Source organism: Artemia franciscana, chromosome 5, assembly GCF_032884065.1.
Source record: "Artemia franciscana chromosome 5, ASM3288406v1, whole genome shotgun sequence".
NCBI classification, from domain to species: Eukaryota; Metazoa; Arthropoda; class Branchiopoda; order Anostraca; family Artemiidae; genus Artemia; species Artemia franciscana.
This window is the reverse complement of record NC_088867.1, coordinates 36,378,212-36,397,640: the sequence shown is the minus strand read 5'-3', so window position 1 is coordinate 36,397,640 and position 19,429 is coordinate 36,378,212. Positions and strand designations below refer to the sequence as shown.

Below are 19,429 nucleotides of genomic sequence, written 5' to 3'. Positions count from 1 at the left end.
TTTGACTATTTCACCTTTAAATGAAACCTCTATTTATTAGCCTATATTCTAAAAATTTGATAGAGCTGTGTTCATTTGTTATTAATTTGTTATTTTTCTTAAAGTTGTATGATCATACCAATGTCAAGTATGACAAAATAAAAGTGTAGTCTCTTTTCCTTTTTTTTATCGAAATGTTGAGTAATTCACTTCTAAAGTAATAGTCGCTCCAAAAGCTCTAGGGAACCAGGAATAGAGATAAATTGCCATAGTAGCACAATCACAAGATAAAAAACAAACAAAAAGGAAAAATCCAAATAAACGCAAAATATTCAATACTGTCTTAGACAATATAGGCACTAGAATATTGAAACAAAGTATAAAACTTTTCAACTCTATCGTAGCACTGAGGGGTGCAATACAAACACAATTTAGTTCAATAAAGAAAAGTGGAGATCGAAATTAAGTGCCACCTTGAAATTGCATCTTTTTTTAGTAGCCCCTACCCTAAAAATTGGACAGGCCTACTCTAGGTTGCTTTTCATTACCCAATTTTCGAAGTTAAGAAAAAAAGTGGAAAACAGTCTACTTTTTTCAGGAAAGTGTTGAGTAATTTGCGTTCCAAGCAATAGTTGTTCCAAAAAGTCGAGGGTGCTAGGAACCTGTCATAACTGCAAAACACTCAGCAGGAAAATTATAAAAAATGAAAAAATTAACAATAAACAAAAACATTAAGTTAGACTATATAGGCACTTCAGTATTGGGATAAAAAAAAATCAAGGCAATTTAGCTCTATTGTAGACATTGAGGGATACGAACTAAATTTACTTTAGTTAAAATATAGACAAGTCGAGCACGAAGTGTTCATTCCGCTTTGAAACTTGAATTTTCTTTAGCAAGCCTACTTTCTTTAGTAACCCTTATCCTAAAAACTGGACAGAGCTACTTTAGGTTGCTTTTAATCAACAAATTTTTAAAGGTCATATGCTAATATTTTCTAATATATGAAGTATATTTTTATATACAAACATCTAAATATTTTCAAATGTGCTAATATAGGTTATATGCTAATAGTTTCAAGTCTGAATTTAGTTCAGATACAGTTAAGTCAGGTTCAAAGCATTGTAACACCTTGGAACAACACTTATTTTCAGTAAGGCTACTTTTTCTTAGTAGCCTTTATCTTAAAAATTAATTATAAAAAAATTTCCACGCAGCAATTTCTCAAAGAAAAGTAGCGATGTCAATTAAGCCAAAAATGAGCAGAAATAAAGTCAAATAATCTTCCAAACGTAAAACTATCAAAAATCATTATCACTAAATAAATGAACCTCAAAACAACCAGAAATTACAATAAATAGCCGAAATTAATAATCTGAGTGGGGCTGATAGCCCCCATGCCTTCTCAAGGCCAGAACATAATTTGCACAAAAAAAGATGACCGTGGATTGTCAGTTTAAGTGACAAATGCTGATATTATTTCTTAAAGTTTAAAAAAAAAAAATTTACGAAAGCAAAAAAGTAACAAGAGCTAAGAGCTCATATGGCACTTGTGACGAGGCAAGAAGAGCTAAGAGCCATGAGCTCTAAAAAAATTCTAAGAATCAATAGATTGTTTTAAAAGGAAAATCAGAGGCTTAATGCCGGTCAGGATTTGAAATAAGAGCTCTGAGTCACGCTATCCTTCAAAATATCCAAATTCATTAAGATCCGATCACCCACTCTTAAGTTGTAAATACCTAATTTTTTCTAATTTTTCCTCTCCCTTTAGCCCCCAGATGGTCGAATCTGGGAAAACGACTTTATCAAGTCAATTTGTGCAGCTCCCTGACACGCCTACCAATTTTCATCGTCCTTGCACGTCCAGAAGCACCAAACTCGCCAAATCACTGACCCCCCCCCCAAATCTCCCAAAGAGAAAATCCAGTACGGTAATGTCAATCACGTATCAAGGGCATTTGCTTATTCTATCCACCAAGCTTCATCCCGATTCCTCCACTCCAAGTGTTTTCCAAGATTTCCCCCTCCAACTCCCCCCAATGTCAAAAGATCTGGTTGGGATTTGAAATAAGAGCTCTTAGACATGAATTCCTTCTAAATATCAAATTTCATTAAGATTCGATCACTAATTCGTAAGATAAAAATACCCCAATTTTCACGTTTTTCGAGAATTCCGGTTTCCCCCTCCAAATCCCCCCAATGTCACAGTATCTGGTCAGAATTTAAAATTAGAGCTTTAAAGCACAAGATCCTTCTAAATATCAAATTTTATTAAGATCCGTCCACCCTTTCGTAAGTACGAATACCTCAATTTTCAAAATTACCCCCCCCCCCAACTCCACCAAAGAGAACAGGTCTGGTCCGGTTGTGTCAGTCACGTATTTTAGACAGGTATTTATTCTTCCCATCCAGTTTCATCTTGATCTCTCCGCTTTAAGATTTTCTAAGATTCCCCCCCTCCAACTGCCCCCCCAATGACGCTGGATCCAGTTGAGATATAAAATAAAATATCTGAGTTACGAGGTCCTTCTAAATATGAAGTTTCATGAAGATCCGATCACTCCTTCGTAAGTTAAAAATACGTCATTTTTTCTAATTTTCCAGAATTAACCCCCTTCCCCCAATAGAATGGATCTGTTCCAATTATATAAATCACGTATCTAAGACTTCTGCTTATTTTTCCCACCAAGTTTCATCCCGATCCCTCCAATCTAAGTGTTTTCCATGATTTTAGGTTTCCCCTCCCAACCCCCCCCCCCCCCCCAATGTCACCAGATCCGGTCGGGATTTAAAATAAGAGCTTTGAGACACGATATCCTTCTAAATAACAAATTTCATTGAGATCCGATCACCCGTTCGTAGGTTAAAAATACCTCATTTTTCTAATTTTTCAGAATTAAAAAACTACCCCAAAGAGAGCGGATCTGCTCCGGTTATGTCAATCATGTATCCAGGACTTGTGCTTATTTTTCCCACCAAGTTTCATCCCGATCCCTCCACTTTAAGTGTTTTCCAAGATTTTAGGTTTCCCCCTCCCAACTCTCCCCCCAATGTCACCAGATTCAGTCGGGATTTAAAATAAGAGCTTTGAGACACGATATCGTTCTAAATATCAAATATCATTGAGATCCGATCACCCGTTCGTAAGTTAAAAATACCTCATTTTTTCAAATTTTTCAGAATTACCCCCCCCCCACCAACTACCCCAAAGAGAGCGGATCCGTTCCGGTTATGTCAATCATGTATCTAGGACTTGTGTTTTTTTCCCGCCAAGTTTCATCCCGATCCCTCCACTCTAAGTGTTTTCCAAGATTTTAGGTTTCCCCTTCCAACTCCCACCCCCCCCCCAATGTCACCAGATCCGGTCAGGATTTAAAATAATAGCTCTGAGACACGATATCCTTCCAAACATCAAATTTTATTAAGATCTGATCAACCATTCGTAAGTTAAAAATATTTCAATTTTTCTATTGTTTCCGAATTAACGGGCCCCCACTCACCCCAGATGGTCAAATCGGGAAAACGACTATTTTAATTTAATCTGGTCCGGTTCCTGATATGCCTGCCAAATTTCATCGTCCTAGCTTACCTGGAAGTGCTTAAAGTAGCAAAACCGGGACCAACAGACAGACATACCGACAGAATTTGCGATTGCTATATGTCACTTGGTTAATACCAAGTGCCATAAAAACACCTAAAACGTAATTTGTTTTCAGTAAAGCGCAATTACGTGTTCTGGTCTTGAGAATGCAAGGGAGTTATCAGCCCTACTCAGACTATTAAATTATGTTCATTTTTATTGGATGCGTTAGAGGAAGATGGTTAGATAAAGATTTGTTTGTCCCGAATGTAGGCTGAGAGTCTTTTCGAACTCTGTGAAATGTGGAGGGTGCAATTGCTCGTTCCGTGCAGGAGCAGAGAAGTGTGACAAAATTGATAGAGCTTATTGGAGTGAGAGCTGGTGTTGTCCTGACTGCTCCTCTTAAGAAAATTTCAACCATACAGGTATATTCTCTAAACTCACTTGTTTTACCTTCACCTCGTACCCCCGTCTTTCTCCAAATTCAAGAGCTAGGATGCTTAATATCCTAAAGGAACTTAAATCGCCATTGTCCCCCTCTCCCTCGCAGAAGTTGATTCCAGCTTTTCTCTACCTCTAGCATAAAGTGACGTTTCCCCTCGTGAAGCTACTTGTCAGACTGAGGGTACTGCTGATAATACCGTTCACCCATCCTCTACTCTTGACACCACCAATGGAAAATTAAACAACTGCTCACGCGAGGTATCTGTTCAGACCAAAGCCTTCTTACGTTTTCCCAATGATAATATCAAGTCTTCAAATCCCTGCGTTAAAGATTTTGCTTGACAGACAGAAATCTGCTCTACTAATCTTGTCAAACAGTTCGTCGTAACGAGCGACCCGGCACAATAGTAACCAAAACTCTAAAAAATGGAATTTTGATATCAATAGCTACATCAAAAGAATCGCATTTTAATGCTAATTTTAAATATATAAGTTTAATCAAGTTTAGTCTTACGTATCAAAAGTTACGAGCCTGAGAAAATTTGCCTTATTTTAGAAAAAAGGGGGAAAACCCCCTAAAAGTCATAGAATCTTAACGAAAATCACGCCATCAGATTCAGCGTATCAGAGAACCCAATTATAGAAGTTTCAAGCTCCTATCTACAAAAATGCGGAATTTTGTATTTTTTTTTACCAGAAGGCAGATCACGGATGCGTGTTTATTTTATTTTTTTTTTTTTCTTGTTTTTTTTTTCCAGGGGTGATCGTATCGAACCAGTGGTTCTAGAATCTTGCGAGAGGGCTCATTCTAACGGAAATGAAAAGTTCTAGTGCCCTTTTTAAGTTACCAAAAAATCGGAGGGCCCCTAGACCCCCTCCCACGCTAATTATTTTCCCAAAGTCACCAGATCAAAATACTGAGATAGCCATTTTATTCAGCGTAGTCAAAAAACCTTATAACTATGTCTTTAGGGACGACTTACTCCCCCGCAGTCCCTGTGGGAGGGGCCACAAGTTACAAACTGTGACCAGTGCTTAAATATAGTAATGGTTATTTGGAAGTGTACAGACGTTTTCAGGGGGATTTTTAGGTTGGGGGAGGGTTGAGAAGAGGGGAATATGTTGGGGGAACTTCCCTTGGAGGAATTTGTCATGGGAAGAATTTTTTCATGGCAAGAAATTTTTCATGAAGGGAGCGCAGGACTATCTAGCATTATTTAAAAAAATACAATGAAAAAATAAATATAAAAAAAGTTTCTTCAACTGAAAGTAAGGAGAAGCATTAAGATTTAAAACGAACAGAAATTATTACGCATATGATGGGCTCGCCTCCTCCTAATACCTCGCTCTTTTTAAAGCTAAAGTATTTTTAGTAATTTCAACTATTTATTCTACGGCTTACGGCTTTTGTGATTCAGGGGTCATTCTTAAGAGATTGGAACAAAATTTATGCTTTAGTGTAAAGAGCGAGGTTCTGACGAGGGGGTGAACCCCTTCGTATACGTAATAAAAACATGAGAATACAGAAGTTCGCTACGTAAGCTAATTTTTAAGTTGCATATATCTTTTACTAATAAAAACATTCGTAAAAAAATTTAAAGTTCTAGTTGCCTTTTTAAGTAACCAAAAATCGGAGGGCAACTAGGCCTCTGCCTCTGCTCCTTTTTTTCTCAAAATCATTCAATCAAAATTACGAGAAAGCCATTTAGCAAAAAAAAAATATGCAAATTTCTTTTAATTATTCTTCTGCGGAGAGCCAAAATCAAAACATGCATTGATTCAAAAACGTTCAGAAATTAAATAAAAAAAACAAGTTTTTTCAACGGAAAGTAAGGAGCGACATTAAAATTTAAAACGAACAGATATTACTTCGCATATGAAAGGAGATGCTTCCTCATCAACGCCCCGCTCTTTACGCTAAAGTTTTTTACTGTTTTAAAAAGTAGAGTTAAGAAAAAGAGTCAAACTTTAGAGTAAAGAGCGGGGCGTTGATGAGAAAGCATCTCCTTTCATATACGGAGTAATTTCTGTTCGTTTTAAGTTTTAATGTCGCTCCTTACTTTCCGTTAAAAAAACTTGTTTTTTTTATTTAATAAATATTAAAGCAGAGTCTGCGTTGTGACTTTTGAAATTAGAAGACAGACTTGAAGAGACTTTATGGTACATTTCGACCATGATTTTTGACCACCTTTTTGCGTTACAAAACCATTATACTCCTCCCCAACGTGATATTTTCAGTATCTCCGACATTTCCTTTTCCTTTTAAGGAAATTTAGAAAATATTAATCTGGCCTTTCCAAATGCATTTGAGAGGTCAATTGCAGTGGAACTAGTGTCAAATCAGGCCATAAGCAATGCCACAGACCGGAACCGCCAAGAAAAAAAAATATTGAAGCTGAATCAATTATTTGTGAACAGATTTTCCTACCGACATATCTTCTATTACTACGGTAACGGATGAAGCTACTGAATACACTAGTAGCTTAATGAATTCCGGTTGTATGTCGACATTAAAAGATAATAATGACTTTTATTTAAAGGTCTAACATGGTCAATGCTAAATCGTATGCAGATGATGATATAGTAATTGTTTTTGAGAAACCTGTGAAAAATGAAATGCAAGAATAAGCGGAAAAAATGTGATATGTAACCATTTTAAACATGGTCTCTGTAAGTTTCGCAAGCAGTGCAAGTTTTCACATATTTGTCGTAATTTTATTTTAGGTATTTGTATGTCCAGTTTTAGCTTGCATTGACAAATCGTGTTGTTTTGCTTCTGTAACACCAGTACCAGGGGATAGGCTTAAAATCAAACCTTTTTAGGGCGACGCCGAAAAAATTTGCTACCCCCCTCCTCCCCTGTGTCATGTTCCAGTCGAATTCCAGTCTTATCCCCCTGCAGGCCCAATGCAGAGCAGCATACTAAACTTTAACATTTATTTACATAATAAACAAAAATATAAACTATCACAGATACAAATCACTACGCTAGGGGAAAACCCAGAAACTTATCCCTCGCAAGTCTCCTCCGTCCCAGGTACTTACGCGTGTCCGGTCGACCCAATCCCTCATATCACGTCACACGACTATGCCCAAGCCTCCTTTTACTCACATTCCTCCCAAAAATCCACATCCCATTGACTTAGATCCTCTCCGTATGTCCAAGAATTTGATAACTGGTCCTGGCCTCCATCTGTCATTTGCCGAGATAAACTTGACTCCTCCCCTCTCAAACACCCTCCACCCTACTTCCGTTTCCCAGCATCTACTTGCCTTACCATCCCTCCCCCTATAAAGAACATTCCCAATTCTTCTTCCCGTAATTCAAACTTCTTTCCGCATCACCAGAAAACCTTTCCCCCATCCCTTCCACTTTATTCCCCGTGGATAGCCTACCAATATGACTCTGGTTTGAGAGTTCCTACATGCAAAACTTATCCTGTGATAAATAGTCCGCTCCATCCCACAGTCCGAAATTGAAACCCACCCCAAGCATTACTGAACTGATCGACCTTCACGTTTCCCCAGTTGCTTTAAACTTCCGAAATTTTTAATCCATAACGCCGAAAGCCTTAATTTTGACACTTACTGAATTCAAGGTACCATCAGAATTAAATCAAATTGACGTTACAGCTGTTACAGAAGTACAGTTTCATGACCAAAGGTCTTTTCGATTGTCAAATTATTCGGAATTTATTAACTCCGTCCTTCGGATCAACCATTTGGAAAAAAAGGAGGTGGTGTCATGTTTTTTGCTAAATGCAACCTTGTCCCTAAAATTATTGCTGTCCCTAATTTATCTGAGTTTGACGAAATCCTTTGGCTAAGTATTAGACCTAAAGTACTCCCCCGTCCCTATAATATCATTGCAATAGTTGTCTTCAATTACTCGCCAAACTAAAATATTGATGCGAAACGCAAATTTCTCCAGCAATTGCAGACCAACGCTGACTGTGTTATTTCTAAGAACCCCTATGCTAGACTTTTATGGTTGGGGACGCCAATGAACTAATAAATTCAATTTACTCCTCTCTAAAGTTAAGCAAATAGTTAAAATACCATCAACTAGGGGAAACACATCTGTAGATGTCATTTTGACTAATCTGAATATTTTTTTATAGTCCTCTTTCAGTATTGCCTCTATTGGGTGGTAATTGCCATCTTTCCCTCCTCCTGTCCTGCTCTGTTAATTTTAAGTATTTACTCTCAGTAACTTATGGCTCTTGCCACACTCCTCAAAATACTGGCCTTCTTTCTTCTGGAACGTGGCTGAGTAGTGAGACATGGTCTGATATTACAATTTGCATAATCTTGATAAAAAAAAAAAAACTACAATCACAAAAAGCTAAATGATAAATATATAATTTTTTTCCCGGAAAAAAGATTTAAGAAGTGCTCCAGTGACAAACCATTCATTAATCAACACATAAAAGCGTTAATTAGAAAACTAGTTGAATCTTTTCAAAAATGGTAAACTGGATGAAGCTAATAAATTAAGAAAAGCAATTAAAAAGGAAATACGTATATCTGCCCGATCCTACTACAGGAATAAGGTCGAAGAATTGTTTACCAATAAACCAAAAAAAAAAGGGATTTCCAAGGTAAAAAAGGTGTGTGACAGGAGTCTAGACCAGCTTAATTTCAACCTACCTGAATGCCCAGGAGTTACTACTAATAATCTTAACAAGTTCCTTGGTTCCATCGTCCAGAGCATTCCGGCACTGTCTTATCAGTTACCTACTGATGATCTCCCACCTTCATTCCCCTCCATATCTCCGTCTGAGATCGAAAGAAGAATTGAGAAACTACGAAAAACAAGCGTCTGCCCTTTAGATATCCCGTTTCCTCTTATAAGTGCTTTCAGTGACTTCCTTTCAAAGCCCGTGTCTGTTCTTTTCAATGAGATTATAGTCTGGCCAATATGTGCAAATTTGGAAACAGGGCTTCATTACCCCGTTGAAAAAGAAAGACGGAAAATCTGGTTTTGAAGGTGTTCGTCCTGTTTCACTGACTCCTAAGTTCTCTAAACTATATGAAAGATTCCTTGCACATTGGTTAAAAGAAAAAATTCTACCTCTTACTGAACTGAGACAATTCGGAACCTCAAGTCCACTTCTACTTCCCATTCCCTTGTTTTTCTTATTGAGTCAATTGCGAAAATTTTTGAATGGCTAAAGTTAATTTCCATTGACCTTCAAAATGCATTTGACCTTATTAACCACAATATTTTAGTTGAGAAACTTGTAACTGATTTCAGTATTGATCATTTCCTGGTTAAATCCGTAGCCTCCTTTTTATCAAACAGATCACAAGTAGTCGAATATCAGAATCTTTACCTCCAGCTATGAAAAAATCTTTATTTCCTTCATTACTGATAAAATGAACCGCTAGTTTTCCTCTTTCTTTTTTGGTGCAGGTGATATCCAAGTTTTATGTTCATTTGATTCTGTTGTCCCCCCCCTTTTTGTATGTTCTCTTTTAAACCTTTTTAATGTATATCTTATTTTACTCCTGTATAGTTTTCTTTTGTTCTTACCTTTTTAGCTTTCTGGCATTTTGCCCCTTAGTATTTTTAATATGGTCTAGCCATTCTGATATTGTTATTTTTCGCACTATTTTGCTAGTTTTTTAGTTGTTTGCTTTATTTATTACTTTTTTTTGGGTGTGCGAATTAAGGTAATTAATGACTCCGAAATGCGAATTCGGCCCATTGGAGCTTGTGATAGACATTTTTTGAATTAAATATATTATCTTATCTCCTTACCTCATATCAATTTTGACTCTTAAAAGGGAACTAGAACTATACATTTCCAATCAAATGAGCTTCCTCTAAAGTTCAAACAACCACACATTCCATAAAAAGCTTATACCCCCCCCCAGGGCTTAACTTACATCCTTGGCCCCCAGGCTCTGGGGAGTTGTGTCAATCACAAAGGCTTTTCTTAAAATTTCAGCAACATAAGTGCATCAAAAATATAAATTTCTTAATTTAATAGTTTAATAGCTATAATATATAATTATCAATTATTAATCTTATTTTAGGACAAGCTTATCTAGTCTTGTGTTTTTTTTAAACAAAATATTTGTTTTGCGTTTACTTTCCTGTTGAAGACTCAAAAGCCATTCCAATCCTTTCATCCTATAACATTAAATGACAAAACATGTTTAAAATATTTTAAATTTTTTAACTTTAATAACGATTTTTTTTTTCAGTTAAGTGCAAATTATGGTTTTGAGAGGGTATGGGGTTGTCAAAGACATAATTTCCAGACCACTCAACTATGCTAAAAAAAGGGCTATCTCAAAATTTTGATTAGATGTGTTTTGGGAACTGATGAACGTGGGCGGGGGCTTGTTTCTCTTCAATCACTTTTGACTAATAAAAAAGACACTAGTTCTAATTGAATGAACCTTTTTCGAAGTTTCTATGTCAACAAATGGTCATCTAAAAATTTTTATCAGAGGCATTCATCCAAAATTTCATCCAATTTTTATCGGATGTGTTTGGGGAAATGGTGGGCGTGGGAGGAGGGATTCGTTGCCCTCCAATCACTTTCGACTATTAAAAAGAGCACTAGTCCTTTCAATTCACAATCGATTAAGCCCTTTTCGAAGTTTATATGATAATTCCTCTGATATGAAGTGCCCTGGTCTAAAAAAATAAATAAATAAAAAATAAATAAAACATGTGCCCACATTGCTCTTTTCTTAGGCAGCACTATTGTGCTGTCTATGATTAAACAGAGCTACTTTAGTTTGTTGTTAATCAGCAAATGTTAAAAGGTACCATTCGACAACAGTCTCAAGTTTGACTTTAGCTAAAATACCAATAAGTTGAGCTTAAAACTGGATGAAACAGTGTTTTTTGGAAGGTTAGCATTTTTGGACTTGTGCTGTTTTAACAAACAGGTGTTCTTTTAAGAAGTGGGTGACAGTAATAGCATCTCTGTTGTTGGAATCAAAAGTACAACCAATAATCTCCAATGATTATCAAATATTTGTAGCTATGTGCTTTAAGCTTACTTTCCATATAATATTATTCATGATATAAAGAATAAAGCAGTGAAAATTAAATCTGATTATTGAAATTGGCTAAGTGAAAGCTTTCACAAAAACATATAGCCTACCTTTAAAAATTATGGGTTTCAAGTTTAAATGAAAAAGACCTCCATGGGCAGAAATGCAGTTTTCAATAGTAATGAGCGGCAAATTAAAAAGAAAAATAGCCAGAAATAAGCTATGAATATATAGTAGGAAACAGCTTAAGAAGGTGTAGCTTTCCTATGAATGTGTAGTTGTCATTGGGGATCAACAGATAATTAACATTTAACAATTTCTTTTTATGTTTAAAGTTCAGCAAAGCAACATTTACTTTCTTAAGAACTTCATAATCTGGAACACTAAAAAAAAAACTCAGTTTTCAGGTGTAAACAGACCAAGACAGGTCCAGGGGACAAAAATGTTTATATTTTGATGCCTCTTGCACTTCAAGTATTAATGAATTAATTAAAACTATAGATATTGCTATGAAAATAAAAAAGATCTTTGTTTCTGGGTCTTTCAAGGGTACTACAGCAAAATCTTGTTTGGCAGTGATCCCTGATTTGTTTAGATGGCAGACTGGGGCAACAGCCTACACAAGGAAATGCTTGTACATACTATACCTTTTTTCATTCTGCAAAAAAATTATGTATTGAATTTTACATTTGTAAGTAAACCAAAAATGTTTCATTCAAGATAACACAGTAGTCTCAGGTCAAACAATTTTCCAATAACAGCTCTTCCAAAACATAAAAATAAATGAATAAATACAAGGTGAAAATTACTTGTCTGAAACCATACCTTTTTAAACCAGAAACTGCAGCAACAACATCAGTAGACGCAAATTTATTCTTCATCTTTGATTTGAACCTCTGAATTAAAAAAAAAAGTCAAAATATTTATATGCACATAACAATACTACAGCAAAATAATCTTTGGTTGTAACAGCTTCTTTATTAGTCAATTGCTTGCAAGCAAGCCTGGCAAATACAATTGATCAATCTGAAAGTGTGCTTAGAGCAAATCTTGGTGCTTTAAGAGTCAAGGTTAACATTGTAGAGGCAGCCCTATCATTTAAGTGCAGCACTGCTGAAACTAATCAAATTATACAGGAAGAATTGAGGGCTTTGAGTGTAAATTTCCAGCAGTCACTTGAGAAAGATCTGCATCAAATTTTTGATGCTGAAAAGTATCATGAAGCACAAAACCACCTCTAAGCTCTTAAATGGATGAATTAAAATATTTCAATGCATGCTTGCAGAAAAGGGCATCAGACAACAGATAAAACTTGGAAGGTCTGGTAAAAATGCACATTTTTGCATGAAATTGAATCTCTGTGAACCTAGGGTAAGACTGTCTTGCAGAGTGTTGCCTAAGATTGGAAAGCACACTTATAGAAGGAGAAGACTTTCAGTTTTGTGGCTTCCAGACTATTTACTCCTGAATTCATTTTGTTTGATTTACCTTGGCTGTAGTTCTTTTGTTAAAAGTGCATAGTGCTGATTTTTGTTGGAACAATGGACTGGGAATGGTATGTTTTCTGTTTTCTCTTCATGTTTTTGGCTAAAAAATTATTCTGGGAAATGTTACTTGTCAACTAGATGGCTTACAAAAGTGTTTATAGGGTAAGTTTGTTTCCAGCTAGTTGGAAAAAGAAAATATTGCTGGAGAGAAGTTACTAGCCAATTAGTTAGAAAATGATTTTTTTTTTTTCTGGGGCAATGTTTGTTTCCAGCCAGTTGACAAAATTAAGCATTTCTAGGAAGAAGTTATTAGTCAACTAGTTGGAAAGTTATTAGTCAACTAGTAGGAAAAATTAAGCTTTGTTGAGGAGAAGTTACTAGTCAACTAGTTGGAAAATGAATTGTTTTCTGGGGCAATGTTTGTGTCCAGCTAGTTTGCAAAATCAAGTGTTGTTGGGGAGAAGTTACTAGTCAATAACTTGGAGGATGAATTGTTTTCTGGGGCAATGTTTTTTACAGCTAGTTAGCAAAATTAAGTCTTCCTGGAAAGAAGTTATGTTAAATATTTTGCAGTTCATATAATTGACTTACCAATAAAGTGAATATACTACTCAATGCCTTTTTTTTTACATTCTTTACGAATATAATAATTGCTTCTATTGCAAATTTGACTTTAAGCACTTTTTGACCTCACCCAACATAACAAACTAAAAATTATTTGGTGCTGAGAAAATGTAATATTATTTTGTTGAAAAGAACCAAAAATTCACAATTTAATTGAAAATGCAGCATCAACAAAGAAGAATTTTAAGAGCTTGCAAGGTGCTTAAATTTAGATTTGTGATAGAAGCAATTATTATATTCATAAAGAACATAAAAGAAGGGATAAATATTGAGTTTTGTTCCAAGTGCTCTATAGTGCATATTACTACATATAGCAAGATTCTGATGATTGCATATTGTTTCTTTATCATTTTTAGAGAAGTGCATCCATTTTTTAGCTTTCTAAAATCCCTCTCTATCAAAACTATGTGTTGGAGATGCATAAAGTAGGCTTGTTTACAGGTAAAATTACCTAGAGAGCAAAGTGTATGAGCACCATGAGCACTGCTGCCTGCAGGGCTCAAGGACTAACATGCTTTACTCTATAGGTAATGTTACCTGTAAACAAACCTACTTTATGCACTTTTAGTTTGCCCCATAGAGGAAGAGGGTCAACCAGAAATGGATGTGCTTCTCTTATAATAATAAAGAAACAATAAGCAATCATCACAATCTTGCTATATGCAGTAATATGCACTTTAGAGCACTTGGAACAAAACTAAACATTAAACAAACAAAGCATCAAGTGCTATGTTCAAAGTTTGAGACCAATGTTTCAAGCCTTTTTTATACCCCATATTTTGGTCATTTTTAAGACCTCAAAAAATGCTTAAATTTGAACTTGTGATAGAAATAATTATTATATTTGTAAAGAACATAAAAAAAGGCATCAAGTAGTATGATCACTTTATTGGTATGTCAATTATATGAACTGCAAAATATATAGGCTACCAAAGTTATTAATCAACTTGTTAGAAAATAAAGTTTTGGTGGGCTGAAGTTATTATTGGAAAATAAATTGTTTTCTGGGGCAATATTGTTTCTAGCTAGTGTGCAAAATTAAGTGTTATTGGGGAAAAATTAATAGTCAACTAGTCAGAAAATGAAAGTTTTACTGGGGCAATGTTTTTTGTCAACTAGTAGGCAAATATAGATTTCTCCTATAGGGATCAATCAAATTTTCTAACTAGATGACAAAAGTTTTTTAATTATAAGGAGATTGAATAGTAACATTCTATAGAAGCTTGTAAAGAATTTTTTTCTAATATTTGAAAGGTTGAAGGAAGTCCCTTTAACATAAAAAGCAAGGTATTGAAGAGGGGGCAACCACCTAATAGCCTATAGGCCTATGTAAACATTTCTATTAGTTTTAAGTTTTAATATTGTTCTTTATTTACAATTGAACTACAGTAAGCATACTATAGAAATAATCTACTTTCAACAGAGTTGAAGAGGCTTCAAAAATAGCTTCAGTAAAATTCTAGTTTAGTGACTTCTTGCTATCTTGGAAAGGGGTTAGGTTGGGAAAATGAAACTTTCAGGGATAGGTCTACAGGCTAAAGTATATCCTGCAAAGGTATTTTAAAGTACCCACTCCTACTTCTTCTCCCTCTAGAGGGTCTAAAATTTACCTATATGACAGGTCTATACCTATTGAAATTTTGACAAAACAACATTTTACCTTAATTTTCAGTTACCAGTTGCTTTTTCTCTGCTTTTAGTTCTTAAAATGCAATTCCTTTTATTTGAGCAGAATTCTGAGTCATATCAATGTTTCTTTTTTCCAAAATTTAGGAAATCTATTTGTATTTGTTTAGAACCTTATAAATTGGGATTGAGCAAAGCTGTGAAGCTGAAAGCAATTTTGTTGTACTTCATTCAAATAGAAGATCTATTTTGCAAGGTTTCAATTTTATAACTCACATATTTTTAAAGGTCATCAAAGGTCCAGACTCTCTAGAGGGAGAGGCCCATCCCTGAAAGTTTCATTTTCCTGACCTAACCCCTTTCTGAGAGCACAAGAAGTCACTAAACTAGAATTTTAAAATATCTTCCCAAATCATAATGTAGACTATAAATTCAGTCCTGATGTTTTCATTAGTTCCAGCATCTGAATTTTTATTAGAACAGTGTAATAACCCCTCTCCAAGAAAGCAAAAAGCAGCTCGTCAAGAATTTACTAGTCTCCAGCTAGTTTAGTGTCTGAAAGAAAACCCTAGTATATCATTAAAAGGTAATAGAACTAGTCAGCACTATAACATTCACCTTTTGACACTACTTCTGATTTGAGCAATATCCTAATTAGTTGAACAAAATTCTATGTGAATAAATTTCAAGGAGTCCCATCATCCTGTCATTCATAGGTAGTGCTGTTGCATAGGCTTTTATATCCACTTGTTTAGTAAAATGTGAACCAAGTTTTTTGGAAAAAAGTGGTCGACCATGGGTAGTCATAAAATCCATAGTTTGCGGCTTAGAAATAATCAGGTCATATAATATATTAAATAATCTGGTTGTCTAATAATGTAGTCGTGTAATTTTTCTCATGTATCATCAGGGGGTGGAGGGTAGATTTAAAACCCAACACTTTTAAGGGCAGCACCGAAAGCATTTATGACCCCCTTCTCCCCTATGTTGTTATCCAGGCGACTTCCAGTCTTATTTCCCTGCATACACGATGCAGAGCAGCATACCTCAGGAATCTCTTCCTCGTATTTATCCTCCTTCCCAAGTGCGTACGCGTGCCCGGTCGAACCAATCCTTATTTTACCAACATTCCCCCCCCCCTGGGGTTGGTTAATCCCCATAACAAAGACTAGTTTCTCAAAAGAGACTAAAGAACTTACCTCCACTTTTTTTATCCCTAAAAACTTTGCTGAACAGCTTCTCAGTATAAGATGGACATAGACACTTTCAGTGTCTTATCATTATTGATAATCTTGCTTCAAGAGACATATGAACTTACCTTCAATATGTTCCAAGCCACCCAGGTATAACTAGTATCCATCATGTGGATGATATTCAAAAAAAAATCTCTAGATATTTACCAGCCAAGTGGGAGACCAGTCCCCATTAGAGACATATACCACTGGAGATTATCAGAGGTATTGTTAAATAAAAATAACCGATTTTATCTTTCTTCCCCAGCTAGCACCTTTCTTAAAATTATCATAGAATTCGGCCCGGCTCAAATTTTCAGTTGTTTGCATATCAGTTCCCTAATTCAAGTGACAAAGTTCCCTCTTCCCCTCTTTGCAGGTACTTTAATTTAAAAAATGAAATAATTGACCATTGCCTATTTGAATATAACATGCTGAAGTCTGCGCAGTATACCCTGCAATGTAAACTGTTAAAGTGCTTCAAACACAATAAAATTTCACCATCAGATTTACTGAAAGAAATGTGAGCAGAATCAAGATGAATAGGAAGCAACCAATTCTGTACCTCATCTCATCTTACTGAGTGAATCAAAAGGAAAAGGGCTGAATAGCCTCGACTGAAAAGCCCTCGTTTGCTTAAACAGATGAAGAATGTCGAAATTATAAATATATATATATATGTACATATATCTTTGACCCGTATACAATCATTAAAACTACAGAAATAAAGGAAAAGAACACAGCAAAGCAACAAAATTAATAATTATACAAATATTAAACAGCATTAAGCAAACTGGATGAGGTGACGCTGACGGCCCAGCCCTAAGAACGGATCAGAAACAAGTTCATAACTAGATCTGCGTTGCAAGGGCAGCGTGAGGTGTTGCGGAAACCTTTATTCGACTTCGCCAAGTAAAGTGTTGTGAGAACAACCCTTTGGTTTCATTTCGTCGCTTCAATTAAACGTAGAAGTTGTTAATCTGTAAGGATCTTGAAATAAATACTAGATACACCTACTCGCCATAGTTGTGAACCCCTCATTGCCGAAGATGGTTATGAGCTAACAGCCAACTGTTGCTTAAAAATCCCCTATATGTCTCACAATTGGTATAGGCCTATTTTTGGTCTCAGTGTGTACCTTACTACTGAAGTTTTCAACACCTTTAAACTTTCAAAGTGGTATATCCCATGAAGGAATTTTTCTACCAAAAAAAGGATGACATATACTTTGATCAACTCATCAAGAGCTATCGACTGCCGTCGAAAAAAGAAATCTGTCTGTCTTAGTTCAAATGTTAACTTTTTTGCCGTAGGCCAAGTTTCTAACGTCATCACTTAGATAGGAGCAAAATATAAACTGTAATTTCTTTAGCAATGAGAGAACTTTTAAAGTTTAAGAGGCACATCTGATACCATTTCTGTATCGGCCTATGTTTGGTTTCAGTGTGTGCCTTACTAATTAAGTTGTCAACCCCTCAAAACTTTCAAACTGGTATATCCCATGAAGGAATTTAAACCAAAAATCGATGACATATACTTTGATCAGCTCACCAAGAGCTATCAACTGCCGTCGAGAAAAAAATCTATCTGTATAGTGGAGTGTGTAGCTGATCAGCTGTACTTCAGCAAAGTGTTGAGGATGGGATTGACAATGAAGAGATTAAAAAGTTAGGAGCAGAGATTCTTGACGAAGACCATGTCATGAAAGCAAAAGGATGCCTTGTATCCAAGCTGTAACAGACGTCTTATTTCAGATGCAAACTAGATTAAAGGGACCAATAAGCCATTTAGGAGATATGCTGGATTCTATAAAATAGTGACGAAAATGATTTTTATAGTCTGGTTTTTATGGCACTTGGTATTAACCAAGTGACATATAGTAATCGCAAATTCTGTCGGTCTGTCTGTCGGTCCCGGTTTTGCTACTTTAGGCACTTCCAGGTAAGCTAGGACGATGAAATTTGGCAAGCGTTTCAGGGACCAGACCAGATTAAATTAGAAATAGTCGTTTTCTGGATTTGACCATCTAAGGGAGAGTAGGGGGCCGGTTAATTCGGAAGAAATAGAAAAAATGAAGTATTTTTAACTTATGAGCTGGTGATGGGATCTTAATGAAATTTGATGTTTGGAATGATATTGTGTCTCAGAGCTCTTATTTTAAATCCCGACTTGATCTGATGACATTGGGGGATGAATCAGGATGAAGCTTGGTGGATAGAATAAACAAATGTCCTTGATACGTGATTGACAGAATCGTACTGGATTTGCTCTCTTTGGAGGAGTAGGGGGGAGGGGTTCAGTGATTTGGCGAGTTTGGTGCTTCTGGACGTGCAAGGACGATGAAAATTGGTAGGCGTGTCAGGGAGCTGCACAATTTGACTTGATAAAGTCGTTTTCCCAGATTCGACCATCTGGGGGGCTAAAGGGAGAGGAAAAATTAGAAAAAATTAGGTATTTATAACTTACGAGTGGGTGATCGGATCTTAATGAATTTTGATATTTAGAAGGACATCGTGACTCAGAGCTCTTATTTAAATCCTGACCGGTATTAAGCCTCTTATTTTCCTTTTTAAATCAATCTTTTGATTCATAGAATTTTGTTAGAGCTCATACCATATGATCTCTTGGCTCTTCTCGCCTCGTCACAAGTGCCATATGAGCTCTTAGGTCTTGTTCTTATTTTAGTCCTAGTGAAGTTCCAACGATACCACCAATGATACTTCATTCACCTCTCTCTTCTAGAGTGAATGAGGCGTTTCTTATTTGACTTTTGGCATGTTTTATCTTACTGAATTGTGGAATGTCTTATTTCATACAGTGCATGCAAACTTATAAAAGTTTTAGATCTTGCCTTGCTCGTTAGGGAATATCTGTTCATTTTGTTTGAAGTTTGGAAGGATATTTTTCCGTCCCAAGTTAGTTTATTCTGCTAAAATAGGATTCTGCTCAAGCAATATAGAAAATGGTTAATTTTTTATTTTGCTTGTCCTATTGGTTTTACTTTCAGTATTTCCATCGCAGTTGAAAAGTCTTTCTAAGTTGGTCTTTGTTATTTTTCCATTTTTTTCTCCGTGAAATAAAACCAGTTTTGCCGTTTTTTTCTTCAACATTTATTCCGTGAAAGGTGTCAAACAATCTTAAATCTCAATGTCCCGTAATCACTGTTAGAACACCTTACTACTTTATAAAACATGTTTAAATATCGTCACATCTACCCATCCTCAGCAGTTCCACTGTACTCAAGTTTTTCGAGATTTCCTCAAATTTCCCCATAAGTAAATTCGTTTTCTAAAATCTCCCCAAAAGTAGCACGTTATATTTTCAGTTAACGTTCATGTATTTATGATTCTTACTTTAGCTAATCGGCCTACTCTATCGTCATTCCGGTTTGAACAAAATTCTGCAAAGGTTAAATTATCAATTAAAAGGATAAACTGACA

General features: G+C 35.7%; 1 protein-coding gene across 1 annotated transcript in view; it reads right to left on the bottom strand.

The window, feature by feature from the left end:
* Positions 1–15,461, bottom strand: part of LOC136027348 (ribosome quality control complex subunit NEMF-like) — a 123,784-nt gene extending 108,323 nt beyond the window's left edge. The window contains exons 1-2 of the mRNA XM_065704505.1: positions 15,376–15,461; positions 11,846–11,916 (exon numbers count right to left, since the gene is read on the bottom strand). Of these exons, the coding sequence (XP_065560577.1) occupies positions 11,846–11,901 (56 nt within the window). The 5' untranslated portion in view covers positions 11,902–11,916; positions 15,376–15,461. The remainder of the gene's footprint in view (positions 1–11,845; positions 11,917–15,375) is intronic.
* Positions 15,462–19,429: the final 3,968 nt, after the last annotated feature.